Source organism: Leptodactylus fuscus, chromosome 7, assembly GCF_031893055.1.
Source record: "Leptodactylus fuscus isolate aLepFus1 chromosome 7, aLepFus1.hap2, whole genome shotgun sequence".
In the NCBI taxonomy this organism is placed as follows: domain Eukaryota; kingdom Metazoa; phylum Chordata; class Amphibia; order Anura; family Leptodactylidae; genus Leptodactylus; species Leptodactylus fuscus.
In genome coordinates this window covers 74686141-74708869 of record NC_134271.1, presented here as the reverse complement: position 1 = coordinate 74708869, position 22729 = coordinate 74686141, and the positions used below count along the sequence as shown (strand labels likewise).

At 42.0% G+C, this 22729-nt stretch overlaps 1 protein-coding gene across 1 annotated transcript in view; it reads left to right on the top strand.

The window, feature by feature from the left end:
* JPH3 (junctophilin 3) overlaps nucleotides 1-22729 on the top strand; it is an 80181-nt gene that overhangs the window by 23710 nt on the left and 33742 nt on the right. The window contains exon 2 of the mRNA XM_075282154.1: nucleotides 7568-8345. Coding sequence (XP_075138255.1) covers nucleotides 7568-8345 — 778 coding nt within the window. The remainder of the gene's footprint in view (nucleotides 1-7567; nucleotides 8346-22729) is intronic.

The following is a 22729-nucleotide window of genomic DNA, read 5'->3' as shown; positions in this document are numbered from 1 at the left end:
CTATAGTACAGGACTAGATGGTCAATATAGTATGACGTGAGCTGGGTAACCATTCTTACTTAGGGTGCCTTCACACGGCGTAGTGCGCTGCTCCTTTAGACACGTATACACGGGTCTGAACGCGGCGCTTCAAAACAGAGCCCATTGATTTCAATGGGTGCCGATATACGTGCGCTACCCATTGAAATCAATAGGTAAAAAAGCCTCCGATTGATTTCAATGGGTAGCGCGCATATATCGACACCCATTGAACTCAATGGGCTTTGTTTTGAAGCGCCGCACTCGGATACGCGTCTAAAGGAGCGGCGTGCTACGCTGTGTGAAGGCTCCCTTACAGTCTGCTTATTTTTTAAATGAAGGAGTATTTGGTAAGGAACATCTTAATGGGGTTCAGGGCTAAAAGCTGCTTTTTAACCAATAGGGATTTAACTTTCTAATATAAAAATTGTACCAATACTGTCCCCAATCCAATCACATGGCTTTTGGAGGGGCGAGGTACAAATGTAACAGAGCCTGTTCATTAACATAGAGGTACCCAAAAGTAGCTTCATGATTGGTGAGGGAAAGTGTTGTGACTGTGGACTATATGGGGGCAACTCCAAATTTAACATATATGTAGAACCCTCTATAAACCCCCCTTCCATAGGTGAACAGTTGTGTCTGTTTACATTCATTGACAGAAGACAGAGATGTCAAAATGGCAAGGAACTCAAATACAAGAAAGTTGCAGGAATTTTCATTATCCAGAGGTTTACTTAAAACCTGGGAACCTCTTGAAACTTTAGAGATCAGGTGTTCAAGAGAGAGAACATTGATGTACTAGATGCTGTCTTAGCACCATCCTTCTTATTGGCACTAGTGTAATGATATGATCCATTTAGAGCCTTGTGCTCCTCGTACACATGGCATGCAAAGGAGCAGGCCCAATTTGTTTTTCTGTCATATTCTTACAGAATTTTATAGAAAAGTCCTCCATGTGCCTCTGTGACTGGTTCGTCCTGCACATGAACGAAAGGCTTAGTCAGGAAGGTGATTTGGTTTTAGAAGTGTTTTCAAATCACATAATCCTCTTTGTGATGCTTCCAGTGACAACTGTAGCTGGGGGTTGTAACTTATAAAGTGCCTTGGAGTTTATGGTGATAACTTACTGTAAAATGGAATATGCTTATGGGAAGGGGGTTGGCGGACTCGTAGTGCAAGTGATTTAGGGAAAAGTGAACTTGTGAATGTCATCCACAGTAGACCCCAATCACTTGTATGGCAGCTGTATATGGGGGACGGAGTGTTTATATGTGTCTCATACATACCTGTGCTCAGTGGAGGTATATGAATGACACTTACATATTTGGATGTCTGATTTAAAAAATCAATGTTTTCCAAACCTTCATGATCTAGTGTCAATTTTATCAACTGTCAGGTTGTGGATGCTGGATATCCATGTTCTAAGACATAGTGAAAGCAGTGTCACTGACTCCTACATATGTTGTGTCATGGAACGGATAGGCTGCTTTTTCAGAGCTGTAACTGCTGCTCTCTAGTGCAGGTTTCTCAGGTTTTCTACTGTTTGGGCCTCACCAGCCAGTACATGGTGATACCTGGGCCTCTATATTGGTCATAGGTCATGTCAACATTTTAGCTTACATACTTATGATCACTGCCTCCTAAGCTGTGCCTCACCAATGCCTCGGAGCACCTCACCAAATAAGTACAGTACTGTTTTAGTGAATAAACAAGCTGCATTCTCAGTGATGTCACTGCTGCTCTCTAGTCAATGGATAGGCTGCGTTCTCAGTGATGTCACTGTTGCTATCTAGTCAATGGACAGGCTGCATCCTCAGTGATGTCACTGTTGCTATCTAGTCACTGAACAGGCTGCATTCTCAGTGATGTCACTGTTGCTATCTAGTCAATGGATAGGCTGCTTTCTCAGTGATGTCACTGTTGCTATCTAGTCACTGAACAGGCTGCATTCTCTGCGATGTCACTGCTGTTCTCTAGTGAATGGATAGACTGCATTCTCAGTGATGTCACTGTTGCTATCTAGTCACCGAACAGGCTGCATTCTCTGTGATGTCACTGTTGCTATCTAGTCAATGGATAGGCTGCATTCTCAGTGATGTCACTGTTGCTATCTAGTCAATGGATAGGCTGCATTCTCAGTGTTGTCACTGCTGCTCTCTAGTCAATGATCAGGCTGCATTCTCAGTGATCTCACTGCTGCTCTCTAGTCAATGAACAGGTTGCATTCTCAGTGATGTCTCTGGAATATGAATTATGTATAGCACCTTTATTTATGGTGTTATATTATTAATATACAGATCCTCTAATGCCTCCAGTGTCTGTTTTGAGGTACTACATGCTACTATGATTCATACCGTAGATTTGTTATTCAGTTTCACATATAGTTAGTAACATGTGCATTCACATTGGTATTAACCAGATATGAATGTGTTAATCCAACATGTATCCCTTCGGTTTAACAACAACCTGACTATTCCACATCCCAATTTTAGCTCTTGGTGAAAGAGACATCATAAAAAAAGCTTTTGGAAGGAAACAGTCAGTGACCTAATTTACTCATCTACCTCTTAATATGTGCATAGTGAGTACCCAGTGAGTCAGTGCAATTTTTATGGGGACATTGAAGAAAACTTCCAGAAAAGGGCAGCATGCTTTATAAAATAACAGAGCTCTTCATTGTGTATTCTGAAATGTGGGAAGAACAGGCCCGTCTTACAGACACATAGCAGATCTAAAATAAACCTGAGGAGCCGCTGCCAGTAACTTATAAAAGAGCTCTGTACCGAAACAGCCTTCGTCATTCAAGAACATCTCCCTCTAACATGAAAAATTCACCATGAAAAAGAGGCCCTTGATTTGTTCCCTTCTTTCAATTGTTCCATGTTACAAATTCTACCTAGCACTTTTTAGAGCAAATCTGCTTGGGAAAGCTTGGTGGTAACCAATATGATTGCTGGTACAGATTCCACAGTAAATATCACCCTAGTCTAATATATCTGGTTTTGCGGCAGTACCCCATTTGCAGATTAACAAATGTGTTTAAAGGGATCCTTGTAATTGTAGGAAATCAAATGATGCCATAATATGGCATAGTTTGACTGTGTTTGCGAGTATTTTGCCTATGGCCCTTTAGCCTTTCTCAGGTCTAAATTGGAGGATGAAGTGGGCAGCACTAAGGGGGTATATACCTAAGAAGCTCCTCTTATTGAAGTGGACCTCATGTTAGATTAGCTGCATTGTCATGGCTGCAACAGATAAAACATGACTTCTATTTAGTAGCATTGTAATCTAGACAAACAAGGGGAAGAAAAGTGCATAGGTCACAAATATCCTTCTTTCTTCAAGGAATGACAAGGCAGTGGCCACAAATAAGCACTAGGCTCTTCATGGTGGAGGTTATGTTCTAGTTACATACTCTCTGGATTGGTCGTCCTTCACTTGTTCTCCATTGTATAGAAAATTTTGCTTCATGAGATGTCAATGGAATTGTATACTTGAGGGTCAGTGGGAAGCTTATCAACCTAAAATCAAGTCATTGAAGTTCTTGCACTCATTTAAATGTCATGTAAAATACACAGCCATCTCTTAGTAAAATGGACTGAAGCACCAAAATTGTAGTTTTCTCCACCAGACCCTTAATAGTTGCACAATATAGAGATTGCTATCTTCAGGATAAGTATATAGATTCCTATTAAGTTCCGTTAAGACTTTACCCGGAAATGTTTGCATAATGCATGATATAAATATTGTGGAGTGTGATCTCCTGAGGTTTCACTCTTCACACTTGTGCTATTACAGGACACAAAAGGTGTTAAGTGTGTGACTCACAATTGTCAAGTAAGGAAAATGTGTCTATGAAGGATAGTATTGAATCTAGAGATCTGCTGCAGGAGCCTTTGATGCTGGATGGATGTGGGCTCTGCTGTGTACATTGTCAGCTTCCCCTTGAGATTGGCCTTTGTCTGTGAATGCGTTAGCAGGAAATGTATCTCTGAGACTCACTGGTGAAAGTAATGATTGATGGAGGAGCGTGCAAGACACAGAAAGTAGTCTGAGGGGTGACTGATGCCCTTCACTATATATTGTGGGGGGAGGTCTCTGCAGACTCAATATCTCTCGTGTATTTGCTACTTGATGATGCTGATTTCTATCAAAGGTCTCTTACCTGGTACATGAGAATGGAACAGATAATTTACGGACTTTGAGACAGAAACAACATCTCTATTCTCCAGAGTATAATTTTTTGTCTGTCTGTTCAGCCTCTTGTATATTATCTATGGCTGAGCCATACGATATTGCAGCTCTTGTAGTTTCTTTATGATGTGACTTCAGGCATTAAAAGAGCACACAACCTCTCCCCTCCCCCCACAGCCTTCCATAAAATGTGAAAACAAAAACCTTCTTGAGTTGTATGTCAAGGCACAAGATTCCTTTCTTACTTATTTATATATGCTGTATTGTTTCTTATATGGAGACAGACCCCAAAACCAGAGGACCTCTGTGTAAAAGCAGTATATGGGCACTTCTCACCGTCAATTTCAAGTAGACCCATAGAAGTGAACTGAAGGCTACCATTCTTCTGATCCCTAATGTTACGATGCCCAGCAATTAGACACTTATACCTTGTCCTGTGGATAGGTGTATACAGCAAGAAAACACCTTTAATGTAATTGTACAGTATTTGTGCCATCAATATGTAATAATCATCCATGAACCACAGCTTTTCTTTATATGAGTAAAATCTATATCTGACTATCCTTATCATAATTAGAATGCCAAAACTACAGTGCTGACTGACAAAAAAAAAAACAGGGAAATGTTAGCTGACTATCCTTTTGAGAGCTGTAGTGGAGAACATATTAGTTGTCACTTAACTTTGAGAAAAATGGATATAACTAAGATAGCTGAATAGAGTTTTAGCAGTGTGACAGAGAAGGACGACTCAAGGACTGTCTTAGAGTTCAGCTTTTTGCCTCCCCTATTTCTGTGTATTAATGTTATGGTCTCCAGATGCAGCTTTTCTGTTCCCTGACACCTGTTCATCCGCAGAAAGAGAGACTGCTTGTGACAAGTTTGATCTGCAAACTAAGAGGCGGCCTTTGGGATGATATGCAGTGAACAGTTTGCTCAAATAGTCACACCTGCCGCAGCTCCTGGGTACTTAGATCAAGTGTTTGCTTTGCTACAAGTCTCCTCCGAGCTGCTGCCACATCTGGCTCCATGTGTTTATTGCTCATACCTCCCTATCTGTCACTTAGAAGTCAAAAGGAACATTCCTACTCTATGTAGTTAGACAGAGTATAAGTAATACTGGATCAGAAGGGGTGTAGCTACAGGGTTGAAAAGCTAGGCCTGAACCTAGGATTCTCTGGGGGCCCAAAGTCCTCACAACAACATAAAAATGCATCAGTAATATGGACAATATCTAGTGCAGCATATTACTGATGTAAGGAGGCTCGGAGTATTAGTCGGACATGGTTAGGTGATGATGGTTGGAATGATCTTGATGCTGAATATAGTACAGAGGACTCTAATTGCAGGAGATTATAACAATTTAGGGTTTACTTTAAGAAAGGAAGGTAACATAAATGGCAATCCTTCCATAAGATGATGCACAATTCTTAGGGACACATCAAGGCTTGAGCTGAGGCTGAGTGATGGTACCCCCTGGGTTCAGTCAGTATCTCCTTTGCTGGGGCAGTTTTCTCCTTAAAACATGTGTTTCAAGTCTTACATAAAACACAGTAAATAACCTGCAGTGCCCAGCTGCGGTGTGCAGGGTCCACAAAGGCTTTCCAAAATTGCTTGTGGCTCATATGTTGAATTGTAGCTATGAGATCCATCTAAAATTACCCTCACAGTCTTTGTGATGTGCCATATAAGTTAGCAGGGCTATGGCCCATCACATAACTGCAAAATGACAATAGAGCATACCAGGGTATTCCAGTATAAATTTCCTCCTTCTCCCTCACTTGGGAAGAAGAGAACTAACTAGTCTCATATGCAGTGATATGCATCTTATTTATGAAAGTTATGCACACTTTTGAATCTTGTTTTACAGAAGAAAGTAAAAAAAAAAAATCTGTACTGATTCATTTCTTAAAGGAGTTGTCTAATTTCAGCAATAAAATGCTATTGTTTGTACAATGAAAAGTTCTATAATTATCCAGTATAATTTCTGTATCAATCTCATATTTTTCTAGATCTCTACTTTCTGTCATTAATTGATTAACTGAGTGGATCAAAATAAGACCATGGTCATGTGATATATGGTCAATGGTCATGTGATATATGGTCAATTGTCATGTGCTTGATACACAGGTGCACGGCTCATTACAAGGCAGATGTCTGATTACAGTTCTGTGACTAGGACGAGCTGTGCACGTGTGTGTCCGTCACATGACCATGGACTGTATATCACATGACCATGGACATTGTATTACATGACCATGGACTGATTTTTATCCACTAGAAGTAAACAATGACAAAACGCAGATAGCTAGAAACCGATGTGAAATTGACATAGAAAATATATTGGAAAATTGTTTTTAACTTTTCATTATACAAACAATACCATTTATTTGCCGAAACTGGACAACCCCTTTAATATATCTTTATATCAGTTAATAGAGAGCTCCAAATCCTTTGTATAGACATAAAAGTACATGATAAAATCCTAACCACCTGTAGATGTCATTAGGGGAAGCTTAGGAGCTTCCTGCATATTGCATTATTGTCTATAAAAAGGGCCATCAGAGAGTTTTTAAAAACTTTTCAACAGTAGAGTAGTATATAAAATGAAGTAACAAGGTATTCTCACCTTTTAATTGTCCCAATGTGTCAGTTCCTCTTCTACAGTCCCATTCACTATTGTTCTACTAGGTTGACATCAGTGTTTACATGACTTCCCCAGCCTATGATTGGCCTCAGCAGTTACATCTGCATGTATGGCACACGCCTGGTGAATTAAATAATTGGCATCAACCTAGAAAAATCACAGGACCCAGAAAGGTAGTGTTGGAATGGTAAGGCATGTAAAAAAGAGAGTATAACCTTAATTTTAAGCACAATTCTTTCCTTGGGCTTTTTTTTAAAAAAATGTTGGACAACCCCTTTAATGGCAACCATATTAGTCTGTATGCAATGAGCTCCCTCTAGTGGCAAATGCAGGCAGCTTGAATGTTATCATGTAACTATGTTTATGCTGAAGGTTTAGCCTGACAGGCACCCCGACCATTATATTGGCATTACATGTCCTTTCAGTCTTCATTTGAGTGTACTGTGGCGTTCCTTAGAAGTTATCATATTTTGTATAAGAAATATGTAATCTGTAGAAGACATAATCACAGTCAAGTCTCGTTCTCATGTCGCTGCTGTTCTCCTCTCATTTCTTTTGTGTGTTTAAATCAGAGCTGAGAGTGAAAGCTGACGTTCTCAGGTGATTTGTTCATCCTTGAAGGAAATGAGTTCATAACAAGGTTTTTTAATCTTTTGTAGGTTGGAAACACAATGCCAAACTAAGCAAACTTTTCTGTGTCTTTTGCAGGTACTTACCAAGGTCAGTGGGCAGCTGGAATACGCCAGGGCTATGGAGTGCGTCAGAGTGTCCCATATGGAATGGCTGCCGTTATCAGGTCCCCCCTTCGGACCTCTATAAACTCGCTCCGCAGCGAGCATACTAATGGGACAGCAATGCATCCGGATGCCTCCTGCGGGGTGGCTGGCAGCCCAGCTGTCTCTAGAGGAGGGTTTGTATTGATGGCCCATAGTGATGCTGAGATGTTAAAGAACAAGAAGAAAGGAATCTTCAGGAGGTCCATCCTTAGCGGCCTGAAGCTTCGCAAGTCAGAATCAAAAAGTTCCCTCGCCAGCCAGCGCAGCAAACAGAGCTCTTTCCGCAGTGAAGCCGGCATGAGCACTGTGAGCTCCACCGCAAGTGACATAAACTCCACAATCAGCCTGGGTGAGGGTGAAACTGAACTCTCAGTGATCGAGGATGACATTGATGCCACCACCACTGAGGTCTACATGGGGGAATGGAAACACGATAAGCGCTCTGGGTTTGGAGTAAGTCAACGCTCGGACGGTCTAAAGTATGAGGGGGAGTGGGCCAACAATAAGAGGCACGGTTACGGATGCATGACTTTTCCTGATGGGACAAAGGAGGAAGGGAAATACAAGCAAAATGTCCTGGTGAGCGGGAAGAGGAAGAACCTAATCCCACTCAGAGCCAGCAAGATTCGCGAGAAAGTGGACCGGGCCGTTGAACAAGCCGAGAGGGCGAGTAACATTGCCAAACAGAAAGCAGAAATTGCAGCATCGAGGTGAGGATGGGCCATTTGTGTGTATTTGTGAGGTCAAAATTACACAAATTAGAGTAACCAGTCTCTTTGTAAGTGAACTTAAATCAGTCAATGCAGCCATATTATATTGCCAGTTGGCTAAAGCAGTGCCAGCACTGTGAGTGTTTCCTTTGCTTTGGACACTATACTTGCAGTCAACATTTATCCTATGTGATGTACATGTGAATACAATCTATTTTACCCTGTTATCTGGCATTTCAGGCAGTAGAGAGGGTTACTGTAGGAATGTGATAATTTAACCCTCCATAACTGTTACTATGTCAGTTACGTGTCCAGTGCTGAGAGAATTACAACTGTAGAATTATTGGCCCTTAAAGATTGATAGTGAATTTGCCAGCCTGCTGTGGCACTGTTAGTGATGATGTTTCTAAGGGGACCTTTATCATGGCCAGCGTATGTAGGTGATTCCCCTATATGAATGGTAGCAGGTATCAGCGAATTCTAATGAAGAGTAAGAAGCAGGTTGGGAGGGATTGTAGTAATTCCCTTTAAATATCCCCTTTCTATTAACTACAGATTGCAAAAACTATGATGTAACTGCCCTGGATAGAAAGTGGTACATAAGGGGGCCCAATATTCCCTGTGCAACAAATGGAGACATAGTATTATAAATGGCTCTGTTTTTATCAAGAACTGCAAGCTATGCCCCTGGCAGCAGTCAGCAGCTCTAGATCAGGAGAGGGTGTCTGGAGACCTATTTTACATATTAGCAGTCTGGTAAATAATGCTATACTCCGGCCCATTAGAAAGGTATGGAATATAAGTTGTAGTGAAGATAATGGGGCAAATTTATGAAACCTGTCTTAATTAAACTGTTGGCTGTATACACCAATCACGGCGCTGCTTTCATGTTTCAAAAGCACTACAAGAAATGAAAGCTGTGTTGTAATTGGTTGCTATGGACATCTAAGACAGTTTTTCATGTATGGTTGCTCATTGGTTAGCACTGTTGCCTTGTAGCACGGGTGATGCTCCAGTGCCTCCTAGTGCGGTCTGGTCCTCCCAGTCTGTTGTTGTTTTCCGGCGGAAGCCCCTGCCTCACGTGACTGCAGAGGCGAATCAGCAGCCTCAGCGAAAGGCACGTGACTTCACCAACTGTGACAACTCGGGGTCTTTTCCTGAGGCCGCTGATTGGCCTCAACAGTCACGTGACCACTGAGGCAATCATCGGCTTCAGTGGAAAGATGTGGGATGTCACAGCCGGTGAGCAGTTTCACATTGAGAAGACATCAAAGCAGCAGAACCAGACCCCGCTGGGAAAACAGAAGAGCACTGAGGACAGGTGAGTATGATTTTTTGGTTATTTTTTTCACCTCCCCTGGCTTATTTAAAAAAATTTTTTTTTTGCCCAGACAACCTCTTTAATATATAGAGTAGGGAATAAATCTGCCCCAGTTTTCTTACTGACGATTGTATTTACAAGTTATCCACTCCCTTCTGGTCCTCAGCTGTATCATGTGATCGACACTCTGACTCTTGAGCTAACACAAAGACTTATGTGTGCACAGGAAGTCAGTTTCTCTATTCATTTCTATAACAGCCTCAATGTGAATCTCACAGTACTAAATAGAGAAACTGATTTCCTATCCATACATACTCAAGATACTGTGTCAGTTGAAGAATCAAAGTGTTGGTCACATGACACAGCTGAGGGCCAGAAGAGAGTGGATAAATATCAAATACAGGCAAAGGTAAGACAATTATCTTCACTTTTTTGTCTGCCACTGATTTCTATTCAGTCTTATTCCAGGGCCTGTTTCCCAAAAGTCCTGTGACCCACATGACCAATGACATTTATCAGTTACCTCAGTGGTCACTGGTAAAGACCTGGTGACATATGCCACTGATTGACTGATGTGGGGGGCAAGACTTTCGGTAATAAGGCACCACCATGAGATCCTGCTGGCAGAAAACAGAGGCCAAGTACGTACAGGGGAGTACGCTATTAGTTTTAGTTTACACCTCCCCTGGCCACCACAGGGATTGGTTCAATTCATAGACAACTCCCTTTAATTAAGAATAGCAGTAGAAAGCAGGGGTTGGAGATACATGGCACCTTTTATATGTGTTTTCCTCCTCTTGACTTTATCTTAAAGAGACCCAGTACTTCCAATGACATGCCTGTTGTAGCAAATTCTTGTATCCCCCTTGAAATAATAAAACATTTTTGAGCCAAAGCCAGTAGTAGGTTGAAAGGGAATGGTAAATATAAAGGAGACATTTTTCCCTTCTGCTAATTTATTCCTGGCTTTGGCTCCAAAAACCATAGCAAAATCTGCAACAAAAAGGGTGCATTCACACTGAGTAAACGCTAGCTTATTCTGAACGTAAAACACGTTCAGAATAAGCGGCGTATAAAGTAGCTCCACTCATTTCTATGGGAGCCGGCATGCGAGCGCTATCCATAGAAATGAATGGGCTGCTTCTTTCACTGCGAGCAGTCCCATTGAAGTGAATGGGATGTGCCGGCGTGTACGGCTCGGCATGAGCAGAGCTTGCCGTATACGCCGGCACTTCCCGTTCACTTCAATGGGACTGCTCGGAGTGAAAGAAGCAGCCCATTCATTTCTATGGGGAGCGCTCGTATGCCGGCTCCCATAGAAATGAATGGAGCTGCTTTAGACGCCGCTTATTCTGAACGTGTTTTACATTCAGAATAAGCTAGCGTTTACTCAGTGTGAATGCACCCAAAGGGTGTTTTTCCACAACATGTGCATCCTTAGTGTGTAGAGTCATACCACATCTGATAACACCTAGTTCATTTATTCATACATCTCTAGCAGGGATAAAAGTAACAGCTCAAGACAAAGTTATTAAAAGAGATGCTCCAGAATTGTCATATTATGGGGACACAATTATTCACTAAAACAGACATGTCAGGAGAGGTGACAGGTTCTCTTTAAGTGATGATATACTTACTGCATATCGCAGGTGTGTATGGAACAGCAGCTTTGATCTGATATTTAGCGTTGTTTGGCCATCTCCTCTGCTGCATGCAGTCACGTATATATCAGCCTCCCCCCCTCCCACACCTTCACTTATTATACTGGATGACTGTAGACAGGGAATTCCTCCACTTGACCCAGTTCCCATCCTCCTAATCCATTACAGATTTATTCTTTTCTGCCACACGTCTGCCCTCCTGAGTCACCTTGCAGCAGAGTCAGGGGAAACATCTTGCGGGCTCAAAGCTCCACTACATACCCTCACCCAGTTGTCTTACAGAAGGGTTCTCTGTACCATATGATGTGGGAATGAGTCCTCACTATGCCTGCCATGAAGGGCATGGCCTCATGACTGGGCCGAGACTGCAGATGAGATTTAGACCAGGAGCCACCGACTGCTCTCTCTTTGTTTGCATCTTTATACATGCTGTTCCAGGAGGCCCTTATCTCTGTACAGCTGTGTTACATTGAGTTCTGCCTAGTCACACCACTATCAATTTGTGATGGTGTGTAGAAATAGTCTATTTATAGGACAGGAATCTGTGTCATCCCACAGAAAAGTTATTGGACAATCGCTATTATCCTCACCATTGCGGCGTATAAACATTGATCAGAAAGTCCGCTCCACTATACGATAAAGGAGGGTTTCATTTTTCGAAAATACAAAAGAATGAGGATCTGATTTACCGTGTACGCTAGGTTCACACTAGCATCAGCTGTTCTTTGGAGGACCAGAACAATGAACAGGTGTACTGCTAAAATAATGGTTATATACAAAGCTATCTGTTGTTTTTAAACTGAAATCAGCAGATGAAAAAGCCATGAATGCAGGACCAATCTCATGTGGACAACGCAACACATCTTCGTGTATTTAACTCAAATAATTTATAACAATTGTATCCAGTCTAGACAATTCTTTGTGAGCTGCACATTCTGAGGTGTAGACTAATATATTTTACCTGAGTTGAAACATTGTGTATTATCAAAATGGGAAAGCAATTTTTTTTTTTCTATTTTTTATTCACAGAGAATTGTCTAGACTAGAAATTTCATAAAAAATCTTCAGCTATGTAAAGTATTACATTAGGACAGATTTCAGTCTGCTTTTCCTTTTCCCCAACAATTATGTTGATTACATTAAAGTAGATTTTGAGTTCAGGATTAAGAATTCATAGAATATATTTCACCAATTCTTGGGATGTATATATTTTATGCAGGCATAGCTGGCTTTTTAGTTGTGATCAGAGACTGACACTTAACTGCATTGTCTATTGAAATCTAAGGGTAAGTTCACACAGGGTTTTTGGTCCAGACCCTGAGGCGGAGGCCGCCTCATGGTCCGGACGAAAAACGGGTAGCCGCAACTGAATGCCGATGCACTGCACTGGCATCCAGTTGCGCACTCTGCTCTGTGTTAGGCCCAATGAATGGGCCTAGTCGGGAGGAGGGAGTGCCTTCAGGCCAAATCGCGAGGCAAATTGGCCTGAAGAATGAGCATCTCGCTTCTTTTTACGGGAGCCGGCAGAATCGGCTTCCGGAAAAAAGACCTGACCGGCTTGTTTTCAATGGGAGCCGTCTTTTTGGTCAGGATTTTGAGGCGGATACGGCCTCAAAATCCTGACCAAAAAACCCTGTGTGAACTTACCCTAAGGAGGCTGAATCCACCTCAAAATCAGCCTCCAAAAAAAAGCCTCCCAATAGAGTTCTATTTGGGAGGCCTTTTTTGAAGGCTGATTTTGAGGCAGAATCATCAAAAAACTTTGTGTGCACTGACCCTTACTCTGCCTGGCCAGCACACAGCTATGTTCATGGACTTTAACCAGGAAAATAGCTATAGGGGGTGTGGAGGCAGCTGTTGCTACCAGGCCCTGTCCCCTGAGTGGACCCCCAAAAGGGTTGTCTTCCCCTTAAAACATGCAACTATTTTAAATGGCACAAGGTAGGTAGGGGCCCCATTACAGATTTTGCATTGGGGCCCAGGAGCTTTAAGTTACTCCTCTGAATTTAACCACTTCAGTACCGGGTCAATTTGTAGTTCAGGACGAGACACATTTTCAGTTTTTTTTTGTATGTTCCATTTTGAGAGCTATAAAAATTTTATCATTTGGGTTATTCAACTAATTTTTACATCTGTTTTCAGTGACACATAGAGCTTTATTTTTGTGTTTTTATTTTTGCATGTTTTTTTTTTATATCTTTATATATCTGGGAAAATACAAACTAAAGAGGAGGGAAAACATGTCTGTCTTTCATTTTTCTTTTTTTTTTAACTTAATAGCACAAAGTGCTAATAAAAAACTTAATATAAAACTATTTAATTTCTCTTGTATATTGTGAGGGTACTGTATGTTTGTATACAGGTATATTTGAATATCTACAGTATGCTATAATAACGTGTACGTGTGAGTGTATGTATATATGTGTGTATATATAGTATTCATACATTCATATAAGTATACAGTATATGACATATATGGTATATGAATGTATATAAATGTATATGTTTGAGTACAGTGGCGTAACTACCTTGGTAGCAGCTGCCACAGGGCCCGGGACATTAGGGGGCTGGCGATAGCCGCTACTCCTGCGGTTTTTTTTTTTCTTAACAGGCTGTTACCGGCTGGAGCTACACCAGCCTGTAATGGGCCCTATTTACTTACCGATCCTGGCAGGGGAGCCGCGGGCCCCACAAGAACTATTATACTCGGGGGTCTTTTCAGACCCCCAAGTATAATGATCGGAGGCCAGATAGATGTAAGAGAACAAAATAAACACTGTTACTCACCTCTCCACGCTCCATAGAGGCATCGGGCCTAGTTGTCTGACGTCACATAACCGGGACCTGCGTCCCGGGTCATGTGACGTCCGTACGTCATTAAAGATTGCCAACACCGCCAAGGACTGCAGGCGAGCCGGATATAGGTAAGTAACAGTGTTTTGTGGGTTTTTTTTATGTTTGTATCCCCCGGGGTCTGAAAAGACCCCAGAGTATAATAATTGTTCAGGGTTGTTCATTATGGGGGATAATACTGTTTGTAGGGGCCACTATGGGGCATAATACTGTGTGCAGGGTCCACTATGGGGCATAATACTGTGTGCAGGGGCCACTATGGGGCATAATACTGTGTGCAGGGGCCACTATGGGGCATAATAGTGTGTGCAGGGGCCACTATGGGGCATAATAGTGTGTGCAGGGACCACTATGGGGCATAATACTGTGTGCAGGGGCCACTATGGGACATAATACTGTGCCACTATGGGGCATAATAAAGCACTCAGGAATGCGGCGGGGGGGGGCGGCTGGTCAAGGTCGTCGATGTCGGTTAGGTGGGGGGGGCCCCATGTCAAAAGTTCGCCATGGGGCCCTGCCATTCTTAGTTATGCCACTGACTTTTGGGGATATCTGATCCCAACTTTTTTTTTTTTTTTTTGGGGGGGGGGAGAGAGGATGATTTCCCCTGTATTTAGTGCTGGTACATTTAGCCCCAGGAGCAAGAGGAATACAGCCTCCTGTGCACAACTATAGAGCTCTTACAGCCTCTGATCCCGGATCACATGTCTTCCGGGTCTGTGGGGAGCCACATCAAGGCAGTACCCATAGCTGTGTATACCGCGATCGGGAATGCTGGATAACCTTTTTAACTTACCTATATTTTTCTACTAAAGTCCCATGCCCTATTCTTTACACTTCATCTCTGCTTGGTTAAACAAGTTCTGTGTGTGAAGTGCAAACCTACAGAGACGTCAATGCATAGAAACTTTTTAAAGTATTTTTATTCTGGTTTGACAAAAGCATCTGTAATGCTATAAATTCAGTGTCATTAATAAGGTTCAGGTTGTGCCAGCTCCACCCCAATACTTCATTCATCCTAACTGAACTCCATCCTGTCTCTATATCTCCTGCAGTCTCCAAACAAATTTTCTGCTACAAGGTGACATTTTTGAAACAACTTTGCATTTCCAAAGGATAATAGAAAGGCTTTGGAAAACAACATTTGTAGCAATCTCCTATTAATAACAAGGCTGTCAGTTCTTACATGTTCATTGCTGATGTTTTGTACATTGTGACTGAAGTACTGCTTACAAATACCTGTATCTAAGCCCGGTTCACATCTGCGTTCAGGTTTTCCATTCGGGAAGTCCGCTTGGGGACCCCTGAATGGAAACCTATATGCATTAAAAAGCAGTTACCAGGGAAACCTGTGGACCCTATAGACTATAATGGGGTCTGTGATGTTAAGTATATTCTGTATGTTTGTTGCACTACACACTACAGGGTCCGTGTGGTTTCCGCATGAGACATGTGGAGAGAAAAGTCCTGCAAACAGCGCTTTTCTTTCCTCCTCTTTCATGTGGAAACCGGGCAGAAACCATATGGACCCCATTATAGTCTATGGGGTTCGTGGGTTTCCTTAGGTAACTGCTTTTTAATGCATAAAGGATTCCGTTCAGGGAGGGGGTGCCCAAGCGGACTTCCCGAACAGAAACCTGAAGACAGATGTGAACCGGGCCTTACACCAATAACATCATCAATGCAGCCTTCATATTCCTCTGTCAGCAGAAGGTGTAGATCAACTATAAGTCCATTATTAGTAACAGTGGTGCATAGAATAAACTGCTATAGAACAGCCCCTTGTTTGCAAAAATACTGTTAGGAGGCATTCACACTGAGTAACTCGCGTAAAAAATCAGCCCTGAAAAAAAGAAAAAAAGTCAATGGGAGTCCTTTTTTCAGCGCTAATTTTTACACAAGTTAGGGTGCATGCACACGATGTAACGCGGCACTGATTCTTGCACGATAACTGGTGTAAGGATCAGCGCTGCAAAACAGAATCCCATTGACTTTAATGGGTTCCGTTTAGCACGCGTAACACATTGAAATCAATGAGAGGCTTTTTAACCCATTGATTTCAATGTGTTATGCGCGCTAAATGGAACCCATTGAAGTCAATGGGATTCTGTTTTGTAGCGCTGATCCTTACACGAGTTATCGTGCAAGAATCAGTGCTGCGTTACATCGTGTGAATGCACCCTTAAAGGCCTTATTCACATACTGTGAAAAATGCCTGTGTGATGACCATTTTAAAAACAATTAGATTGAATGTACAAATGTGTTTTCCCACAGACATAACCATATATACATTTAGACAATTAACAGTTAAACATTTTTGCATCTGTAAGTAATTTTTCCACAGTGTTTTACATTGCGTGTTTGCAGAGTTTTCCTCTGCTTACTTTGTGCCACTATTATACCTATACGGAAAACACAGGCATTTCCACTGGTATAAATGGCATGCTGTGATTTTTGAAAATGAGCAGATGCAAAAGGTTACACAACAGCCATTAATTGTAACCAATTTTTCAGGTTTTAACCATGATGAATTGCATTTTTTTGGACCCAGCTTTGATATTTCCCCCACCTTTTCGTTCCTGATATCCTTATGCTGATGCCCCTCCCGTATTTCTTGTTTGCCCACCCCCGGCCTTTCCCTTTCCTTTTATTGGTATTTCCCCACGTGTTAATGATAAAATTTCAATAAAAACTTTAAAGACAAAATATTATTGCTGTAATATTGTTTATTAAACAAAAAAAGCCAAACACTTATATATTTGGCCAACCCCCAGCCAAAAAATATTCAATACTGCCAATATTCTTTCAGCAGACGGAAATTTGCAGTATTTTCACGTCCATTTAGCAACCAAAAAGAGCTATTTAGGTGACAAAAAAAACCACAGTTTAGGGAGCCTTCACACGGAGTATACGCTCCGCTCATTCTGAACGTAAAACACGTTCAGAATGAGCGCGTAAAAACTAGCTCCCATTGACTTGAATGGGTGCCGGCATATGAGCGCTCCCCATTGAAATCAATGTGAGGCTTTTTTCCCTATTGCTTTCAATGTGATACGCGCTTATGTACTTTCTAGTAATATAACACTGCTATAACGCAGCCACATATTAAGAAACATATACGTACTATAGTACTGCCCTTTATGTAAATTAATATAACTGCTCTGATGCAGACCTATCCAGACTACCCTTTACTCTGCTTGGTTTTCTGTAGTGTATGAGATCACCGAATACTAAATACAATAGTTATGTAAAAATGTACGGTTTGACGTAGCAGTGAATGGTGTAAATCTTTGGCTGGCCCCCTGTGAGCTGTATCCTGCTATGTGCCATGAATAATTTACGCAGAATCCATTTCTAATGAACATGTTACAGTGAGATATCAGCTGAGAGCGTATTACAAGCCAGGTATAAACCACATAGTGTCTATGTCCTATTATCCTGCAGGGAAACAATTGACCCATCCTGCACCCATCACGTTATCATAGATTTACAGGTTTCCTTGTCTCTGGATGGAATTTCAGATTTCACGTATTCATGTATATTAGGTTAAAATGTGTTAAAATCTTTTTTTAATCCTATCCAGCCCTATCCTTTTGTGCTAGGAGATAAATGATGCCATATGTATATGTCAATTGCTTTTCTGTGAAAATAGTTGGAGCAATTGAACTTTTATTGGCCTAGGGAGATGTCAGCGTAATACCTTATTGTATCTAATGTGCATGGTAGACTTAATATAAGGCTAGGGCTACATGACTCCTAGTCCCATCACTAACATGAGAGAAAGAGTCATAAGGTAACCCAGCAATTTTTGGCCATACAATGAATTTCAGCCAAAATCGGCATGTACTCCTAGCCTTAAAGTCTGGTGGCACTGGCTATTGAGTGGTATTGAATGTACATATTTATTAGTAAATTAAAGGAGATCTCTACCCAGAAGTGTAACTTTCATAATGAGGATGAGAATTGGGAGTAGTGTAGAGCGCTCCTATTTGTATATGTCTAGAATCAGGCGCCAATGTCATCAATCAAACCTGTATGCAATAATTTGCTTCATTGCGACCCGCAGTTTGATTTATGGGGCTCTTCAGTAGTTTGAAATGATTCGGCATTGATCAAGAAACATCAAAGAGCTTCTCAATAATACAGAAGTCGCATGTTTGTGGCCATCTAAGGGACCCTCCACTGGCTTCAAGTGAAATGTTGGCAGTTAATGCTGGGACCTGTAGTTTCACAGCTGCACAAGACTTGAAACACATGCACAATGCAGAGGGGAGGGGGGTCTGATTCATGGAGAGATGGTCTCTGTCCAGATGGTATGTTGCTACAAGGAGCAAGTGATGTGTACAGGAGACCTATGAGTCACACTCCAGCAGTCACAGAGTATGACATTTCCATACACAGAGTGACACTTTTAGGGTTTTTTACGGCCACAGCTCAGTGCCAGGCTCTGTGACACTCTCCTTCCAATACATAATTCAGTTCTTTGATCTTCCACAAAATCTGCAGACTCTTTTCCTGAAATACTCTGTGCTGTTAATGGAACCTGGTCCTCTCACTATGTAATTCTCAGTCTCAATCTCCCATAAGATTAGGAAAATCATCTCTTGAAATATTCTGTGCTGCTGTCATATCTTCTGTGTCACTTTTCACAGCCTATATTCCCAGCTGTTTGCTCTTTTGTAGCACTGTTGAAGCTAAACCTCTCCCACCATATAATGGATCTCCTCCTTTTAGATGCATGGTAATATTCTCATGCTGTCCACACCCCGGCACCTTATATTATTAGGCACATCCATCTGTGATCTATAATTTGTTGATCAGGCCGCCTTCCTCTAGCTGCTCAGAACTGTTTTGGCGGAAGACATCACAGATTGAAGGACTGGAGATCACCATGGCCTGCCAGAATATGCTGATCTGAAACGCCAACCCCTAGCAGATTACCTTATTCAGACAGGCACTCTGGGGTTTGTGTTTCCTTCTGGAGAGACTGAGTTCAGATGGGGTTTTTTGGTCAGGATTTTGAATTCGCCTCAGGCCAGGGCCCCATGGGCCGGAAATGCCGTGATTTGACTACGGCGGAAACGCCGCAGGAAAAGTCACGCTGTTGTACAGTACTTGCAAAGTGGGTGGGATTCATGTGAATCCCATGCCCACTTTTTGGAAAAACCACAGTATGGACACGCTGCGATTTCCAAAACCGTTGCAGTTTTGAAAATCGCAGCATGTCAATTATAGCTACGGAAACACCGGCGGCTTTCCCATAGATATAATTGTAACAGAAAGTCCACGGAGGAAAACTCTGTGAACTTTCTGTTCAAAGCACTGCGGGAAGAACCGCAATGTGTTCACGCCGCGGATGTTCCCACAGCGCTTTAGCGCGGTGGTTCCGGCCCGTGGAGCCTTAGCCTCAAAATCCTGACCAAAAAAACGCCTCCCATTGAAATCAATGGGTTCCTTTTTCTGCTAGCAGAACTGAAATTCCTGAAGACACTGCCTCCCGACTAGGCCCATTCATTTGGGCCCAATGCGGAGCGGAGTGCCACGACTGGATGCCGGTGAACTGCATCGGCATCCAATCACAGCTACCTGTTTTTTTGGACCGGATTCTGAGGCGGCCTCTGCGTCAAATTCCAGTCCAAAATACCCCGTGTGAACTCGGCCTTACAGATTGGCTAGGCTTCTTTGCAGTGCTCTCCAACTTGTAAAGCTCCATTTACACCTCAGTGATTAATGAAGGTGTGACATTTGGGGGTTTTTTTAACAGATGTCACATAGAAGCATTAAATTCAATGTCAGGGAGTAGAATTTATTCACATGACTGTTATTTTCACAGTCTGTTGTCATAGACCGTCAAAATATAGTTCATGTCGTATTTGTGGCCACTTTTTCTGATCCCTCCATACACTCAAATGTAAGCCGGGGTCCCATGGGACAGAAACGCGATTTGCCCATAGCGGAAATGCCACAAGGAAAATTGTGCCATTCTATAATAAGGGCAAAGTGGATGGGATTCTAGCGATCTCTATAACCAGCGTGGTTTTGGAAATTGCAGCACGTCAATTATAGCTACAGAAACACAGGCGGTTTTCCCATAGGTATAATTGTAACAGAAAGTCCACGGAGGAAAACTCTGCAAACTTTTTAAAGTGCTACAGGACGTCCCGTGGGACCTTAGCCTTAAACTAAGGCACCACGTAATAAGCAGCAGCCAAAAAATGCTGCAGAAAAGACTGCAGCAGAAGGTATCACAGTTTTTCTGGAGATTTTTCACAAAAAGTATGCTGCATTTTTTCTGCTGCATTTTTTAGCTACGATTCACTACATTAGGCCTTACAGGCAAAACTGTATCTCCACAGGTCATCACTCAAAAATACAATATTACTCATTTTCATGTGGCTGCAAGGCAAGGTGTGCCATAATTCACATTTCCACTCTTTCATGTTGAATTCTGCAGCAAATGTCCCCTTTCAAAGCAAAGCTGAACATCTGGAGCATTATAGGGTTTTGGAAATCATAGCTTGTCAATTATACCCACGGAAACACTGGAGGTTTTCCTATAGGTATTAGGGTCCATTCACACGGAGAAACGCGCTCAATTTGGCAAAATACACGTGTAGAAAATACACGTGTAAAAATAAGACTCCCATTGATTTCAATGACATTTTACACATGTATTTTGACGTGTATTTTGACGTTTTTTTAATACGTGTAAAAAATTGTCATTGAAGTCAATGGAGTGACTAGATATAATTGACATGCTGCGATTTTCAAAACTGCGACGGTGTCTGCGCTGTGATTTTTTCCGCAAAGTGGGCATGGGATTCGCATGAATCTCATCAACTTTGCAAGTACTTTGCAAGTACTGTAAAACGCTGTGATTTTTCCTGCGGTGTTTCCGCCGTGGCCAAATCGCGACGTGTGGGGCCCTAGCCTTACAGTGTTTTATACACTATGAAAACGCCATGAATTCTGGATAATCCAATCCACACATTGCAGATAAAAATCCACAGCAGAAAAGCTGCGTTTTCAAAAATCCTTTTGTTTTTGTAAATCACAGCATGTCATTTATGGAAAGACTGGCAGTTTCTGTATAGGTACAATAGAAAAGCACCGTGGAAAAAAACGTGGCGCATTTTAGCAGTGGCCTGTTCTGAAGTGTTTTATTTTGTTGCGGCTCACTTTGTTGAGCCTTACCCTTCGTTCACATCTGCATTCGGTATTCCGTTCGGGGAGTCCGCATGGAAACCCCCCCGAACAGAATACCGAATGCAACTGCAAGCGGTGTGCAGTAAAAGCACATGGATCTACATAGACTATAATGGGGTCTGTGTGCTTGCCGCACGCTGCCACCATGAATCATGCAGACAGGAGAATAGATTGTGAACTACTTTCCTGTCCGCATGATCCCTGTGGAGATCTGGCGGCAAGCACATTGACCCCATTAGAATCTATGGGGATCTGTGTGCTTTCACTGGCACACCGCTTGCAGTTGCGTTCGGTATTCCATTCGGGGGGGATCCTCATGTGGACTCCCCTGGACGGAATCCAAACACAGATGTGAACAAGGCCTTAGGCTAAAGTCCCATGTTGCGGAATGGCAGCTGTTTTTGTTGCAAACCTTGCTGCAGTTTTTTGAGTCAAAGCCAGTAGTGGATTGAGCAGAAGGGAGAAGTAGAAGTACTTCCTAAACATGTAAATGAACGCTGTGGAAAAAACTGTGATGCATTTCTGTTGCTGTATTTTCTGCAACTTGTTTTGCCAGCGATTCACTGCGTGGGGCCTTAGCCTTATTCTGCTTTTCCACTGTGTTTTTTTTTATTTTTACCTTTCCCACCCCATATAAGTGTATGGCAAAAACTGCAGCGTGTTAGTGTTACCTGCGGAAACGATTTCTCAGAAAAACAAAGCAAAATGTCATTTACTTTGCAGGTATTGTGCAACACTTTTTTTTTTTTTTTTTTTTTGCTGCATTTCCAAGACAGCCAAAGGCACTGCGTTTCTGCAACATGAATCCTTAGCCTTAGCCTATTTTTCTTATTTTAAAGAAAAAAAAAAAAACAAGGAAAAATATAATGGTAAGGAAGCCTCAAACTTACAACAGAGAATTGGCGGGTCGTGTGTGTGATCACAGACGATCGGGAATGTCCTTGAGGATCTGATATTCTTTGCCTTTTAATTAAATGAAATGAGTGATCCACATGGTAGGAAATATATCAGTGGAACAGGGAAAGTATAGAAGGACAGCATGTTGGTAGATCTGAGGATGTTCTGAATCAGTGACCCAAGAAATATCAACGTGAAGACCCTCTGATGACCTTGAGTTATTGAAATCAACCTGAACACTGTTCACTGTGGAGGGAGGAAAACCAGTGCCTTCCTAGAACCTCAGGTCTTAACATATCAGTGATGTCCTCCCTCTTAAATTCCTAGGGGTTTAGTTAGCTTTGGTCAGAGGTGCACTGAGTGGTTGGGGCTCTTGTGAGTACTGGTCTTCATAGTTTATATCATTTATTATATTTATCATATAACTAGGCCTTAACTTTTACATT